Raw genomic sequence first — 12,442 nt, 5'->3', positions numbered from 1 at the left:
ATAAGCAGCCAAGCAGCACAGACCCCTCCACCATAGGCAATACTACGTTGTAGAGTTCTCCTAAGTTTTTACATATCACTTTCCTTTAGAAGCACTAACTTTCTGACAGAGGGCTCCCTTGCTATCTCTTTGGTCCTTTTACACAGTGGAATCAAAGCTTAAGGGTCTTTGTTTCCAGATCTTCTCAGGCGCCACTATCCTGTTGTTCCGTGCCCTCAGTACACTCCATCACAGGGCCAGCTCTCAGGGCAGGTGACCTGGACCTAGGCCAGGCTGGCAGAGCACGAAAGGTGTGGAAATCAACCCCTCACGGTTGGCATGGTTCTACTTAGGGGACCGGCATTAGCGACTGTCTCAATTTCAGCCATGAGTGGAAGACAAGGCTAAGTGTACCTAAAGCAGTGGGGCCGGACCAGTCATAGCAGAAATATACATTGCAAGGGGGTCACATTTTGACTGAGGTTAAGTCTTAATTGTCTACTTACCTGTATGTATTTATGAATCCATCAGTCCACCTACCTACCCAACATTCTACAAGTATATGTATAGTGCCTGCCAATGCACCAGACACATGAAGGGAATATGGATGGGCCTACCTAGTTCCTCTCACATCCTCTTTGGCCAGAGGTCAGGCAGTGGCTGTATGCTTCCTGATCCTGTATACACCGGTCTCGCACAGCACCTGTATGGCTTCTGCCAGGCCTCGGATCCAGTCGGGCTGCAGTGGCAACCACCAGCAGGTCATTCAGGGAAACAGCATGGCTGTGAGAATTCTGCAAGAGGAGGTGGGCGGGCACATCCAGCTGCCTCTTCTCGCCAGAGCTTCGGCTGCAGAAGTAGCACTTCCGGGGCAGGGAGGGATTTTCTGGAAAGGCAAAGGCATTGGCATCATCAATCTGTGCTGCTGGACTCAGCACAAATTCCTGGCGAAGGCCACCTCCCACTAGGGTCTCCCACTGAAAAGTGGTAGAAGCTGCTGAATCAGAATCAGCCACTGTGCCTTTCCTCCAAACAGTTTCTCTTCCCTGTTTTTTTTTTTTTCAAACTTAACACCCCCAACTTGTACAGGCTCAGCTGAGTGGGCCTCATCTGAATGAGAACAGGAAACGTTGAAGAGGGTACTTAGACATAGCTCTACTTTTATCATTTTTTTGCCTTCCCAATAAGACTAGAGACTCCCTAAGAACAAAAACTATGTCTCCGCCATCAGACTGGGGTCTCCCTGAAGGCAGGGACTACAGTCCCCCTCAGACGGGGCACTCCCCAAGATTAGGACAGGTTCTGTTGGTTTCTCCATCCCCTAAGCTCTTCGCACATCCCTGTACACTGGCACTCACGTGACTTTTCACTCAGCACCAGCTCTGGGTTGTAGTGAGCTGGGGACAAGGACAGCTTCTCCCTCAGTGGAACCTTGGCGAACAGCTCTGACACGGGATGCTGCTTCTTCATGCCATTCTTTAGCAAAGTCCAGCTTGGGTTCAGACTTCTTGAGAAGCTCCGGGATTTTGTAGGCAGAGAATTGTTTGATAATTTTTCCTGGATGAGGTGCCAAGGTATCTGCTGCTGCTTGCGTTTAAAGGAGGCGCCCCTGTCCATCTCTGAGCTACTGCACTCAGAGCTGGTTCCCATGATCACCCCTAGCAGAGACTGAGGGGTATCTGAGACCTGGGTGGTGGATTCTGGGAAGGTTTCTACTGAGGTTAGAGGCTGAAAATGAAAATGGTCCAAAATGAGATTGTGGAAAGCAAAGGGCTCCCTCCTATGCCATTTTTAATTAAAAGAAACAGATGAAGAGCTGAGCTCATGAGCAGCAAGAAAGATTTTGGTTAGAACAGTTTCTTAACCATGAACTGGTTAAACACTAGGGCAGAAGATGGAGGGGAGTGTCCACAGAGCTTCCTCTGGAGGTCTTTAAACATGAGATAGATTTTATTTATTTATTTATTTATTTATTTATTATTTTTTTAACATCTTTATTGGAGCATAATTGCTTTACGATGGTGTGTTAGTTTCTGCTTTATAACAAAGTGAATCAGTTATACATATACATATGTTCCCATATCTCTTCCATCTTGCGTCTCCCTCCCTCCTACCCTCCCTATCCCACCCCTCTAGGTGGTCACAAACCACTGAGCTGATCTCCCTGTGCTATGCGGCTGCTTCCCACTAGCTATCTATTTTACATTTGGTAGTGTATATATGTGCATGCCACTCTCTCACTTTGTCACAGCTTACCCTTCCCCCTCCCCATATCCTCAAGTCCATTCTCTAGTAGGTCTGTGTCTTTATTCCCATCTAGAAGAACCCCTAGGTTCTTCATGACCTTTTTTTTTTTCTTAGATTCCATATATTTGTGTTAGCATATGGTATTTGTTTTTCTCTTTCTGACTTACCTCACTCTGTATGACAGACTCTAGGTCCATCCACCTCACTACAAATAACTCAATTTCATTTCTTTTTATGGCTGAGTAATATTCCATTGTAAATATGTACCACATCTTCTTTATCCATTCGTTTGTTGATGGACACATAGGTTGCTTCCGTGTCCTGGCTATTGTAAATAGAGCTTCAATGAACATTTTGGTACTTGACTCTTTTTGAATTATGGTTTTCTAAACATGAGATAGATTTTAAACCCTAGAGACTGGTAATCAGAGAAGTAGGTATTATTTCACAGCTATTAGACTGGCAAAAATTAGAAAGCTGGATATCAGTGTTGGTGGGAATGAGGGGGCTGTCTCATGTACTGCTGATGAGAATGTAGGCTGGTCCAGCCATTCTGGTGAACCATCTAGAAATACTTGGCTAGATAATATTGTAAATACCTTGTGACCCAGCAATTCTGCTCCTAGCTATATATGCTAAATAAGTTATTAGACTGCTCCTTTTAAACAAGTACACCAAGGTTCCCAGCAACATTATTCACAATAGCCAAAAGTGGACACAACCCAAATGTCCACCAACAAATGAATGGATAAAAAAAATGTGGTGTATACACACAAAGGAATATTATTTAGCCTTAAAAAGGAAGGAAATTCTGATACACGCTACACATAAATGCACTTTGAACACATTATGCTAAGTGAAATAAACCAGACACAGAAGTACAAATATTGTATGATTCTATTTATATGAGCTACCTAGAGTCCTGATAGAGACAGAAAATACGACAGAGAGGAAAAAATAAGGCAGGAAAGATATCTGAAGAAATAATGGAGAGAAACTTCTCAAATTTGGTGGAAGACATCAATTTACAAAACCAATAAGCTCAAGAATCCTAAATAGGATAAATACAAATAAAACTACATCATATTGCATTTCAAATTGCTGAAATTTAGAGATAAAGAGAGCAGCCAGAGAAAAATGACACATTACATACATGGGACAATGATATGAATATAGTTAATTTCTCATTAAAAAAGAAAAAGAAGAATATCAGAAGAACTGGAACAGCATTTTTAAAGTGCTTCAAGAATAATGTTAACCCAGAACTCTAGGTCCAACAAAAATCTCCTTCAAAATGAAGGCCTTTAAAGAAAGACATTTTCAGATAAACAAAAACAGAAAATTCATCACCAGTATACAGATGTGCACTACAATAAATACTAGTAATATATGTTAGTACAAAAGAGAGAATAAGTTTCCCATACTTAAAATTAAGTACAACGTTACCTCTAAGTAGATTCTGACAAGCTGAAGGTGAATATTGCAATCCATAGAATAACACCCCCCCCAAAAGGCAAAAAGTTATAACTAAAAAGATGATGGAGAAATTAAAACTAACAAATATTCACTTTTTGATTAATCCAAAAGAAGGCAGAAAAGGAGGAACATGGGGAAAAAGCAGAAACAGAAAAGATGTATAGAAAACAAACAGAATTTCAGCCCTAAATCATATTAGTAACTACATTAAATGAAAATGGAGTAAACATTCCAATTATAAGGCAGATGTTGTCACACTGGATAAGAAAGCAAGACCCACTTATGTCTGTGTATAAGAGAAATCCTTTAAATATAATGAGAAAAGTGAGTTGAAATTAAAAGAATTTTTTAAAAAAGATATACCATGCAAACACTAACCATAACCAGCTGGAGTGGTTATATTAATATCAAACAAAATAAATTCTCGGACAAGGAGTATTACCTGGGATAAAGATTTTATCATTTCATGATGATAAAAGGGTCACTACATCAAAAAGACAAAATAATTATAAATGTGTACCTAAGAAAAGAGCTTCCGAACACATGAAACAAAAATTTACAGAACAAAATGTAGAAATAAACAAATCCACAATTGGGGCTGAGATTTTTAACAACCATCCCTCAGCAACTGATATAAAAAGTAGAAGCCAAATCAGTCTAGATATGGAAAATCTGAGTGACGCTGTCAACCAGAGGGACCTAATTGATTCATAGAACCCTATACTCAGCAACTGTAGAACACACATTCTTTTCAAGTGCACATGAAACATTCATCAAGATAAATCATTTGCTGGGCCGTCAAATAAGTCTTGATAAATTTTAACAAAGCGTTTCTACTAATCGCAAAGGAATTAAATTAGAAATTAATAACTATAAGATATCTAGAAAATCCCTAAATATTAAAAAATTAAACAGTATACTTCTAGATCACCCATGGAACTAGAATGAAATCACAAGGAAATTAGGAAATATTTCAAACAATGATAATAAAAATGCAACATATCAAACTTTGCAGTATGCAGATAAACTAGTGTTTACAGGGAAATTTTTAGTGCTAAACACATATTAGAAAGGAAGAAAGGCTTACAATAAATAATCTAACTTTCTACTTTAAAGGCTGGAAAATGGTGATCAAATTAAACTAAAAGCTAGTAGAAGAAAAAGGAAATAATAAAGATAATACTGGAAAGCAAGGAAATAGAAAATAAACCATAGAGAAAATCAACAAAGCTTAAAGCTGGTTCTTTACTTAATAAAATGGATAAGCCCATAGTAAGATCAAGATAAAAAAAAAGATGAAATAGAAATTGCTTTTATCATCCATGAAAGAGGGGATATCACTACGGATCATGCAGACATCAAAGGGATAAGGAAATTTAAAACAATGAGAAGGGACAGTAGTCTTGGTTCTGGCTGAGATGGATTAAGCATATACTGCATCTGTATCTCCCACTGACTGTTCCTATAAAACCTGCACAGAATGCATGCACAGAGTAGCTACCCGACAATTCTGAAAAGTAAACAGTAGCAGGCAGATTGAGGAAGATGAGAATTTAAAGTACCAGCAAGAGAGCAGTGAGTCTACTGTTTTTCCTCTAGTATCCTCTGACCCGAGCTCAAGGCAATTCAAAACTCAAAAAGTGGCTACTGGGGAGTAGACAGAGAAAGCTCTACGAGAAGCCCTATAGCTGTGGCTCAAAGACCTTTTTTTCTTCTTTTCTTTTCTCCGCTCTCTGTACCCCCATGTCCATGATGAAATCCTGAGGTGGATTTCGGTAATTAATAGAACTCAGTGATTAACAGAACTAGTGTACAGAAAATTAATAAGAATATAGAAGAACTGAACAACATCAGCAACCAAACAGATCTAATTGACTCACTACCCAACAGCAGCAAAACAGACATTCTTTTGAAGTGCACGTGAAACATTCTCCAAAAGAGACCATATTCTGAGTCATAACATAAACTTTAATGAATTTAAAAGAACCGAAATCATATAAAGTATGTTCTCTGACGATATGGAATTAAAGTAGAAATCAGTAACAGAGAAACACCAGGAAAATCTCCCAACAACTGAAAATTAAACAACACATTTCTCAATTGCCAAGATATGGAAGCAACCTAAGTATCCATCAACAGATGAATGGATAAAGAAGATGTGGTCTATATTTACAATGGAATATTACTTAGCTATAAAAAAATGAAATTTTGCCATTTGCAGTAACATGGATGGACTTAGAGGACATTCGGCTAAGTGAAACAAGTCAGACAGAAAGACAAATACTGTACTATATCACTTATATGTAGACTCTAAAAAATACAACAAACTAGTGGATATATATATATATATATATATATATATATAAAGAAGCAGATTCACAGATATAGAGAATAAACTAGTGGCTACCAGTGGGGAGAGGGAAGGGGTGAGGGGCAATATAGGGGTAGGGGATTAAGAAGTACAAACTATTAGGTACAAAATAAGCTACAAGGATATATTGCACAACATGGGGAATATAGCCAATATTTTACAGTAATAATAAATGGAGTATAACCTTTAAAAACTGTGAATCACTATATTGTATACCTGTAACATATAATATTGTACAGCAACTATACTTCAATAAAAATAAAATTTTTAAATTAAAAAAACCCCTACATTTCTAAATAACCCATGGGTCATAAAGAAAATCTCAAGTGAAATTATAAAATATTTTGGACTACATGAAAATGAAAACATATCAAAATTTGTGGTATCTAGCTAAAGTTGTTCTTAGAAATTTATAGCATTAAATGTTTATATTAGGGAAGAAGGTCTTAATCAACATTCTAAGCTTCCCCCGTAAGAAATTATAGAAAAGAAAAGAAAAATAATCCAAATCAAGCAGAACATAAGCATTAATAAGGGCAGAAATCAGTGAAAAAAAATTGGAAAATAATAGAAAAAAATGAAACAAAAACCCAGTTCTTCAAAAAGAATTAACTGATAAATTCCTAGCAACACTTACCAAGAAAAAAAAGAGAGTGAAAGAACAAACAAATTACCCATATCAGGAATGAAAGAGAGGGTATCACTACAAACTCTGCAGACATTACAAGGATAAGAGGGAACTACTATAAACAACTCTTCACATATAAATCCAACAACTTAGATAAATTGGACTGATACCTCAAAAACCACAAACCACCAAAACTCACTCAAAATAAAATACATAACATTAAAGAAATTGAATTGTAGTTTAAAATATTCCAGAAAAGAAATCTCCAGGCCAAGATAATTTTACTGGAGAACTCTAACTGAATATTTAAATAAGAAATAATGACAATTCTACACAGTCTCTTCCAGAAAACAGAAGAGGAGGGAACACTTCCCAATTGATTTTATGGAGATAACAGACCAAAAAAAAAAAAAAGTAAAAGAAGAAAAAAATCCCTATAAACTAACATCTCTTATGAACACAGACATAAAAATCCTCAACAAAACAATAGCAAGTTGAATCCAGCAATGCATAAAAAGAACAATACATCATGGCTAAGTGGGGTTTATTCCAGGAATGTAAGACTGGCTCAAGATAAAAAATTAATCAATGATGGGACTTCCCTGGTAGTCCTCCGCGCTTTCACTGCAGGGGGCATGGGTTTGATCCCCGGTCCAGGAACTAAGATCCTGCACGTCGCGAGGTGTGGCCCAAAATAATGATAATAATAATAATAATAATAATAATAATAATAAATGTAATCCACTATATTAACAGTCTAAAGTAGAAAAACTATATGATACTATCAACTGATACCAAAAAAGCACTTGACAAAATTCAACATCCATTCATGATTAAAAACAACTCTCAGCAAACTAGGAATAGAAGTGAACATCTTCAACCTAGTAAAGAATATCTACAAAAACACTACAGCTAACACCATACTTAATGATAAAAGACTGGAATGTTTCCCCTTTAAAACTGGAAACAGGACAAGGATATCTGTTCTCTCTACTCCTGTTCAACACTGTACTAGAAATCCCAGTCAGGCAATAAGGTAAGAAGAAGAAATAAAAGGCATAAAGATTTGAAAGAAGGAAGTAAAAACCATCTTTATTTGAAGATGACATACTTGTTTGATGAAAATCCTACAGAATCAACAACAAAAATCCTTACTAGAATTTATAAGGCACCCAAGCAATTCAATGAGAAAGGAAAGTCTTTCAATAAATAGTGTAGTAACTAGATGTGCATATGGGGAAAAAAACCTAGTGCCCATCACCTAGCACACTCAAAAGTTAATTTGAAATGGATCATGGAACTATAAACAAAGCTAAAGCTATAAAGCTTTTAGAAAAAACCTAGGAGAATATCTTTGTGACCTGAGAGTGCATGAAAATTTCTTATATAGGACACAGAAAGCAAAAACCATAAAAGAAAAATTGATAAGCTTCATCAAAATTAAGTTTTTTCACTAATCAAAAAACACTATCAAGAAAAATAATAGGCAAGTTTCCAGACTATATAAAGCATTCCTATAACACAATAGTAAAAACATAAATAATCCCATTTCTTAAAAGGGAGGAAGGCAAAAACTTGAACAGACTCTCCATAAAGAAACATACAAGAATGACCAATAAGCATTTGACAAAGTGCTTGACATGCTTAATCATCAGAGAAATGCAAATTAAAACTGCAATAAGAAATCACAACATAGCCATTAGAGTGGCTAAAATTTAAAAGACAGATAGCATCAATGTTGACAAACGTGGAGCAATTGGTACTTTCATTCATTGTTGGCTGAAATGTACAAAAGATACAATCACTTTAAATAAAGACTTTGGAGTTTCTTATAAAGTTATACATAGATCTACCCTTTGACCTAGTAATCCTTCTTCTAGGTAATTATCCAAGAGAAATGAAAACTATGTCCGCAAAAAGACTTGTACAGGAACATTCATAAGAGCTTTAATCACAATAGCAATAAAAGAATAAAAACTGGGAACAACCCAAATGTCCATCAACAGGAGAATGATTAAAAAACCCCGCAGTGTATTTGTACAATGGAACACAATTCAGCAATAAAGAAGAACTGATATACCCAACAACATGAATGAATCTCACAGATATAATACTGAACTAAAGAAGTCAGACTCAAAAGAATACATACTATATTATTCCATTTGCACAAAATTCTACAATAGGCAAAACTACTCTAAGATTGAAAAAGTCAGAGTCAGGATAGTGGATGCCTTGGGGAGGGATGCAGGGAGCAGAACGGCAATTGCCTAGGAATGGGCAGGAGGGAACTTTGGGGAAATATCCGAAAGTTCTATATTGTGATAGGGATATGGATTACACAGGTATATTTATTTGTCAGAATTGTACAGTTAAGATTTTAGCAAAGGGCCTCCCTGGTGGCGCAAGTTGTTGAGAGTCCGCCTGCTGATGCAGGGGATACGGGTTCGTGCCCCGGTCTGGGAGGATCCCATATGCCGCGGAGCGGCTGGGCCCGTGAGCCATGGCCGCTGAGCCTGCGCGTCCGGAGCCTGCGCGTCCGGAGCCTGTGTTCCGCAACGGGGGAGGCCACAACAGTGAGAGGCCCGCATACCGAAAAAAAAAAAAAAAAAAAAAAAGATTTTAGCAAAAAAAAAAGTGGGGCTCAATAAGAAAAAAAATAGGACATAGAATGAGATAAACAACCCAATCACATTTAAACAGATTTTAAATGCATGTATTTAAAAAATTCCCTTCTTAGGACTTCCCTGGCGGTCCAGTGGTTAAGACTCCATGCTTCCACTGCAGGGGGCTCGGGTTAGATTCCCTGCTCGGGGAACTAAGATCCTGCATGCCATACAGTGTGACCAAAAAATTTTTTTAAATAAAAATTTAAAAATTACAAAAAAATTTAGAAATCCCTTCTTTACAAGGAAACAAACTAACAAAAGATGGTGGATAGATGAATGGGAGGTGAGCATAGGGATAAAGGGACAAATAAATAAACAAAACAGTCAAAGGCTTTGAATGAACCAAGTATGATACAACATCCTGAACCAATGATTTTGATTAAATCATCATGAAATCCAAAAAAGAAAAAAAAATAATGAATTGTTTTTAGCTGCCTTATTTTTTTAATCTCTTTAGTGTTAAGTAGTACTGCTGTAAGCCTTAGGTTAATGCAAAAAGAGCAAGGGCAATCTTAAGAAGCAGTTATATTAAAATACTAGCTAATGCATACTGACTCCTGTGTGAGAAACACCACTCGTGGATCCACTTTCGTGGATCTTTTCATTTAATCCTCACAATGATCTGCTGGTAGGTACTATTATGAAAACACCACTTTTTAGATGGGGAAACTGAGGCTTAGGGAGATGAGAGTGACTAGATGGGAGTCATATATATAATAAAAGGAGACTCCAGGATCTAAACAGTGGCAGCCAGATTCCCCAAAGTATACTCTTTACTCATTATTATTATTTTAAAATTTTATTTATTTTTGGCTGCGTTGGGTCTTCGTTGCTGCATGCGGGCTTTCCCTAGTTGTGGTGAGCGGGGGCTACTCTTCGTTGAGGTGTGTGGGCTTCTCCTTGCGGTGGCTTCTCTTGTTGCGGAGCATAGGCTCTAGGCACGCAGGCTTCAGTAGTTGTGGCTCACATAAACCCACATAATGTAAAACTTACCATCATAACCATTTTTAAGTGTAAAGTATAGTAGTGTTAACTATATGCACACTGTTGTGCAAAACATCTCTAGAACCTTTTTAACTTGCAAAACTGAAACTTATACCCATTAAACATCCTTTTGTTTCTGCCTCTCCACAGCCCCTGGCAACCACCCTTCTACCTTTTGTTTCTAAGAGTTTGACTACTCTAGATACCTCATATAGGTGGAATCATGCAGTATTTGTCTTTTTGTGACTGGGTGATTTCACTTTGGAGAAATGTCTATTTAAGCCTCTACTCAATTTTTTTTTTTTTTTTTTTTTTTTTTTTTGTGGTACGAGAGCCTCTCACTGTTGTGGCCTCTCCCGATGCGGAGCACAGGCTCCGGACGCGCAGGCTCAGCGGCCATGGCTCACGGGCCCAGCCACTCCATGGCATGTGGGAACTTCCCAGACCGGGGCATGAACCCATGTCCCCTGCATCGGCAGGCAGACTCTCAACCACTGCGCCACCAGGGAAGCCCGCTTCTACCCATTTATTTATTTATTTATTTATTTGATTTTTGGCTGCGTTGGGTTTTCATTGTTGCACGCGGGCTTTCTCTAGTTGCGGTGAGCGGGGCTACTCTTTGTTGTGGTGCGCGGGCTTCTTATTGCCGTGGCTTCTCTTTGTTGCAGAGCACGGGCTCTAGGCACGTGGGCTTCAGTAGTTGTGGCACGCAGTCTCAGTAGTTGTGGCTCGAGGGCTCTAGAATGCAGGCTCAGTAGTTGTGGCACACGGGCTTAGTTGCTCCATGGCATGTGGGATCTTCCCGGACCAGGGCTCGAACTTGTGTGCCCTGTATTGGCAGGCGGATTCTTAACCACTGCGCCACCAGGGAAGCCCTCTACCCATTTGTTAATCAGGTTGTTTTGTTGTTGTTGTCATTGTGAGTTGTAAGAGTTCTTTATATAGTCTGGATATTAACCCCTTATCAGATATATGGTTTGCAAATGTTTTCTCCCATTCCACAGGTTGCCTTTTCATTTTGTTGACTGTTTAAGTCTGATGTAGTCCCACTTATCTACTTTTGCTTCTGTTGCCTGTGGGGTTGGTGTCATATCCAAGAAATCATTGCCAAATCCAATGTGATGAAGCTCCAAAGCATACTCTTGTAAAGGTGTTTATCAAACCATGGTTGCAAACCTACCAGTAGGTCAGGAAATTAATTTAGTGGACTGTAATGGGTTTTTTTAAAATAATTCTACAGCATTTCTATTGATTGATTGATTGATTGATTGGCTGTGTTGGGTCTTCGTTTCTGTGCGAGGGCTTCCTCTAGTTGCGGCAAGCAGGGGCCACTCTTCATCGCGGTGCGTGGGCCTCTCACTGTCGCGGCCTCTCTTGTTGAGGAGCACAGGCTCCAGACGCACAGGCTCAGCAGCTGTGACTCATGGGCTCAGTTGCTCTGCGGCCTGTGGGATCTTTCCAGACCAGGGCTCGAACCCGTGTCCCCTGGACCGGCAGGCAGACTCTCAACCACTGCGCCACCAGGGAAGCCCATGTAACGGGTATTTTTAAAAGAATAGAATGAGTCACTATATGCAGTGTGGCTAAGCACTGTTTTAGAAACTTTTCTCCAGTTGTATGTGTGTGTATGTGTCGGACTATGAAATAAAATGAATTTCTACTATGGGCTATGGTTAGAAATTTGAAAAACATTGCACTACTCTACACTGCACTTGGACCAAGCAAAGACCCAACAACGCAGAAGATTTTCCAGTAGTTATAGTAGAGTCATCACATAGCTTTTGGTGGGCCTAAGTATGATGAATACAAAAGAACCTGTGTTAGCATTGTTGGTACTACATTCATGTGGCAAGTTAGTTTCCAGAAAAGTAGAAAATCAACTGTCATATTAAATTAATATCTTATGAAAATTTTATTGGTGCTACTTGTTTTGTTTTGCAGCTGCATAAGAGCTATATATGTGTAAAGACTTTATATCTGGTTTTATGCTTGTATATATTTATACAAATAATTTAAGTTTACAATTGGAATCTAAAAGAGCTTTCTTTCCTTCAAAAGGTGTCTGTACAACAATGGAGTTTGAAAAAGACT

The 12,442-nt window shown here is 38.4% G+C and overlaps 1 protein-coding gene across 1 annotated transcript in view; it reads right to left on the bottom strand.

The window, feature by feature from the left end:
- Positions 1 to 596: 596 nt before the first annotated feature.
- Positions 597 to 12,442, bottom strand: part of TTLL6 (tubulin tyrosine ligase like 6) — a 29,019-nt gene continuing 17,173 nt past the window's right edge. The window contains exons 13-14 of the mRNA XM_060082184.1: positions 1,338 to 1,707; positions 597 to 865 (exon numbers count right to left, since the gene is read on the bottom strand). Of these exons, the coding sequence (XP_059938167.1) occupies positions 597 to 865; positions 1,338 to 1,707 (639 nt within the window). The remainder of the gene's footprint in view (positions 866 to 1,337; positions 1,708 to 12,442) is intronic.

The sequence above is a fragment of the Mesoplodon densirostris genome, chromosome 18, assembly GCF_025265405.1.
Source record: "Mesoplodon densirostris isolate mMesDen1 chromosome 18, mMesDen1 primary haplotype, whole genome shotgun sequence".
Taxonomy (NCBI): Eukaryota; Metazoa; Chordata; class Mammalia; order Artiodactyla; family Ziphiidae; genus Mesoplodon; species Mesoplodon densirostris.
The sequence above is the reverse complement of the archived record's forward strand: the minus strand, read 5'-3'. Positions and strand labels throughout refer to the sequence as shown.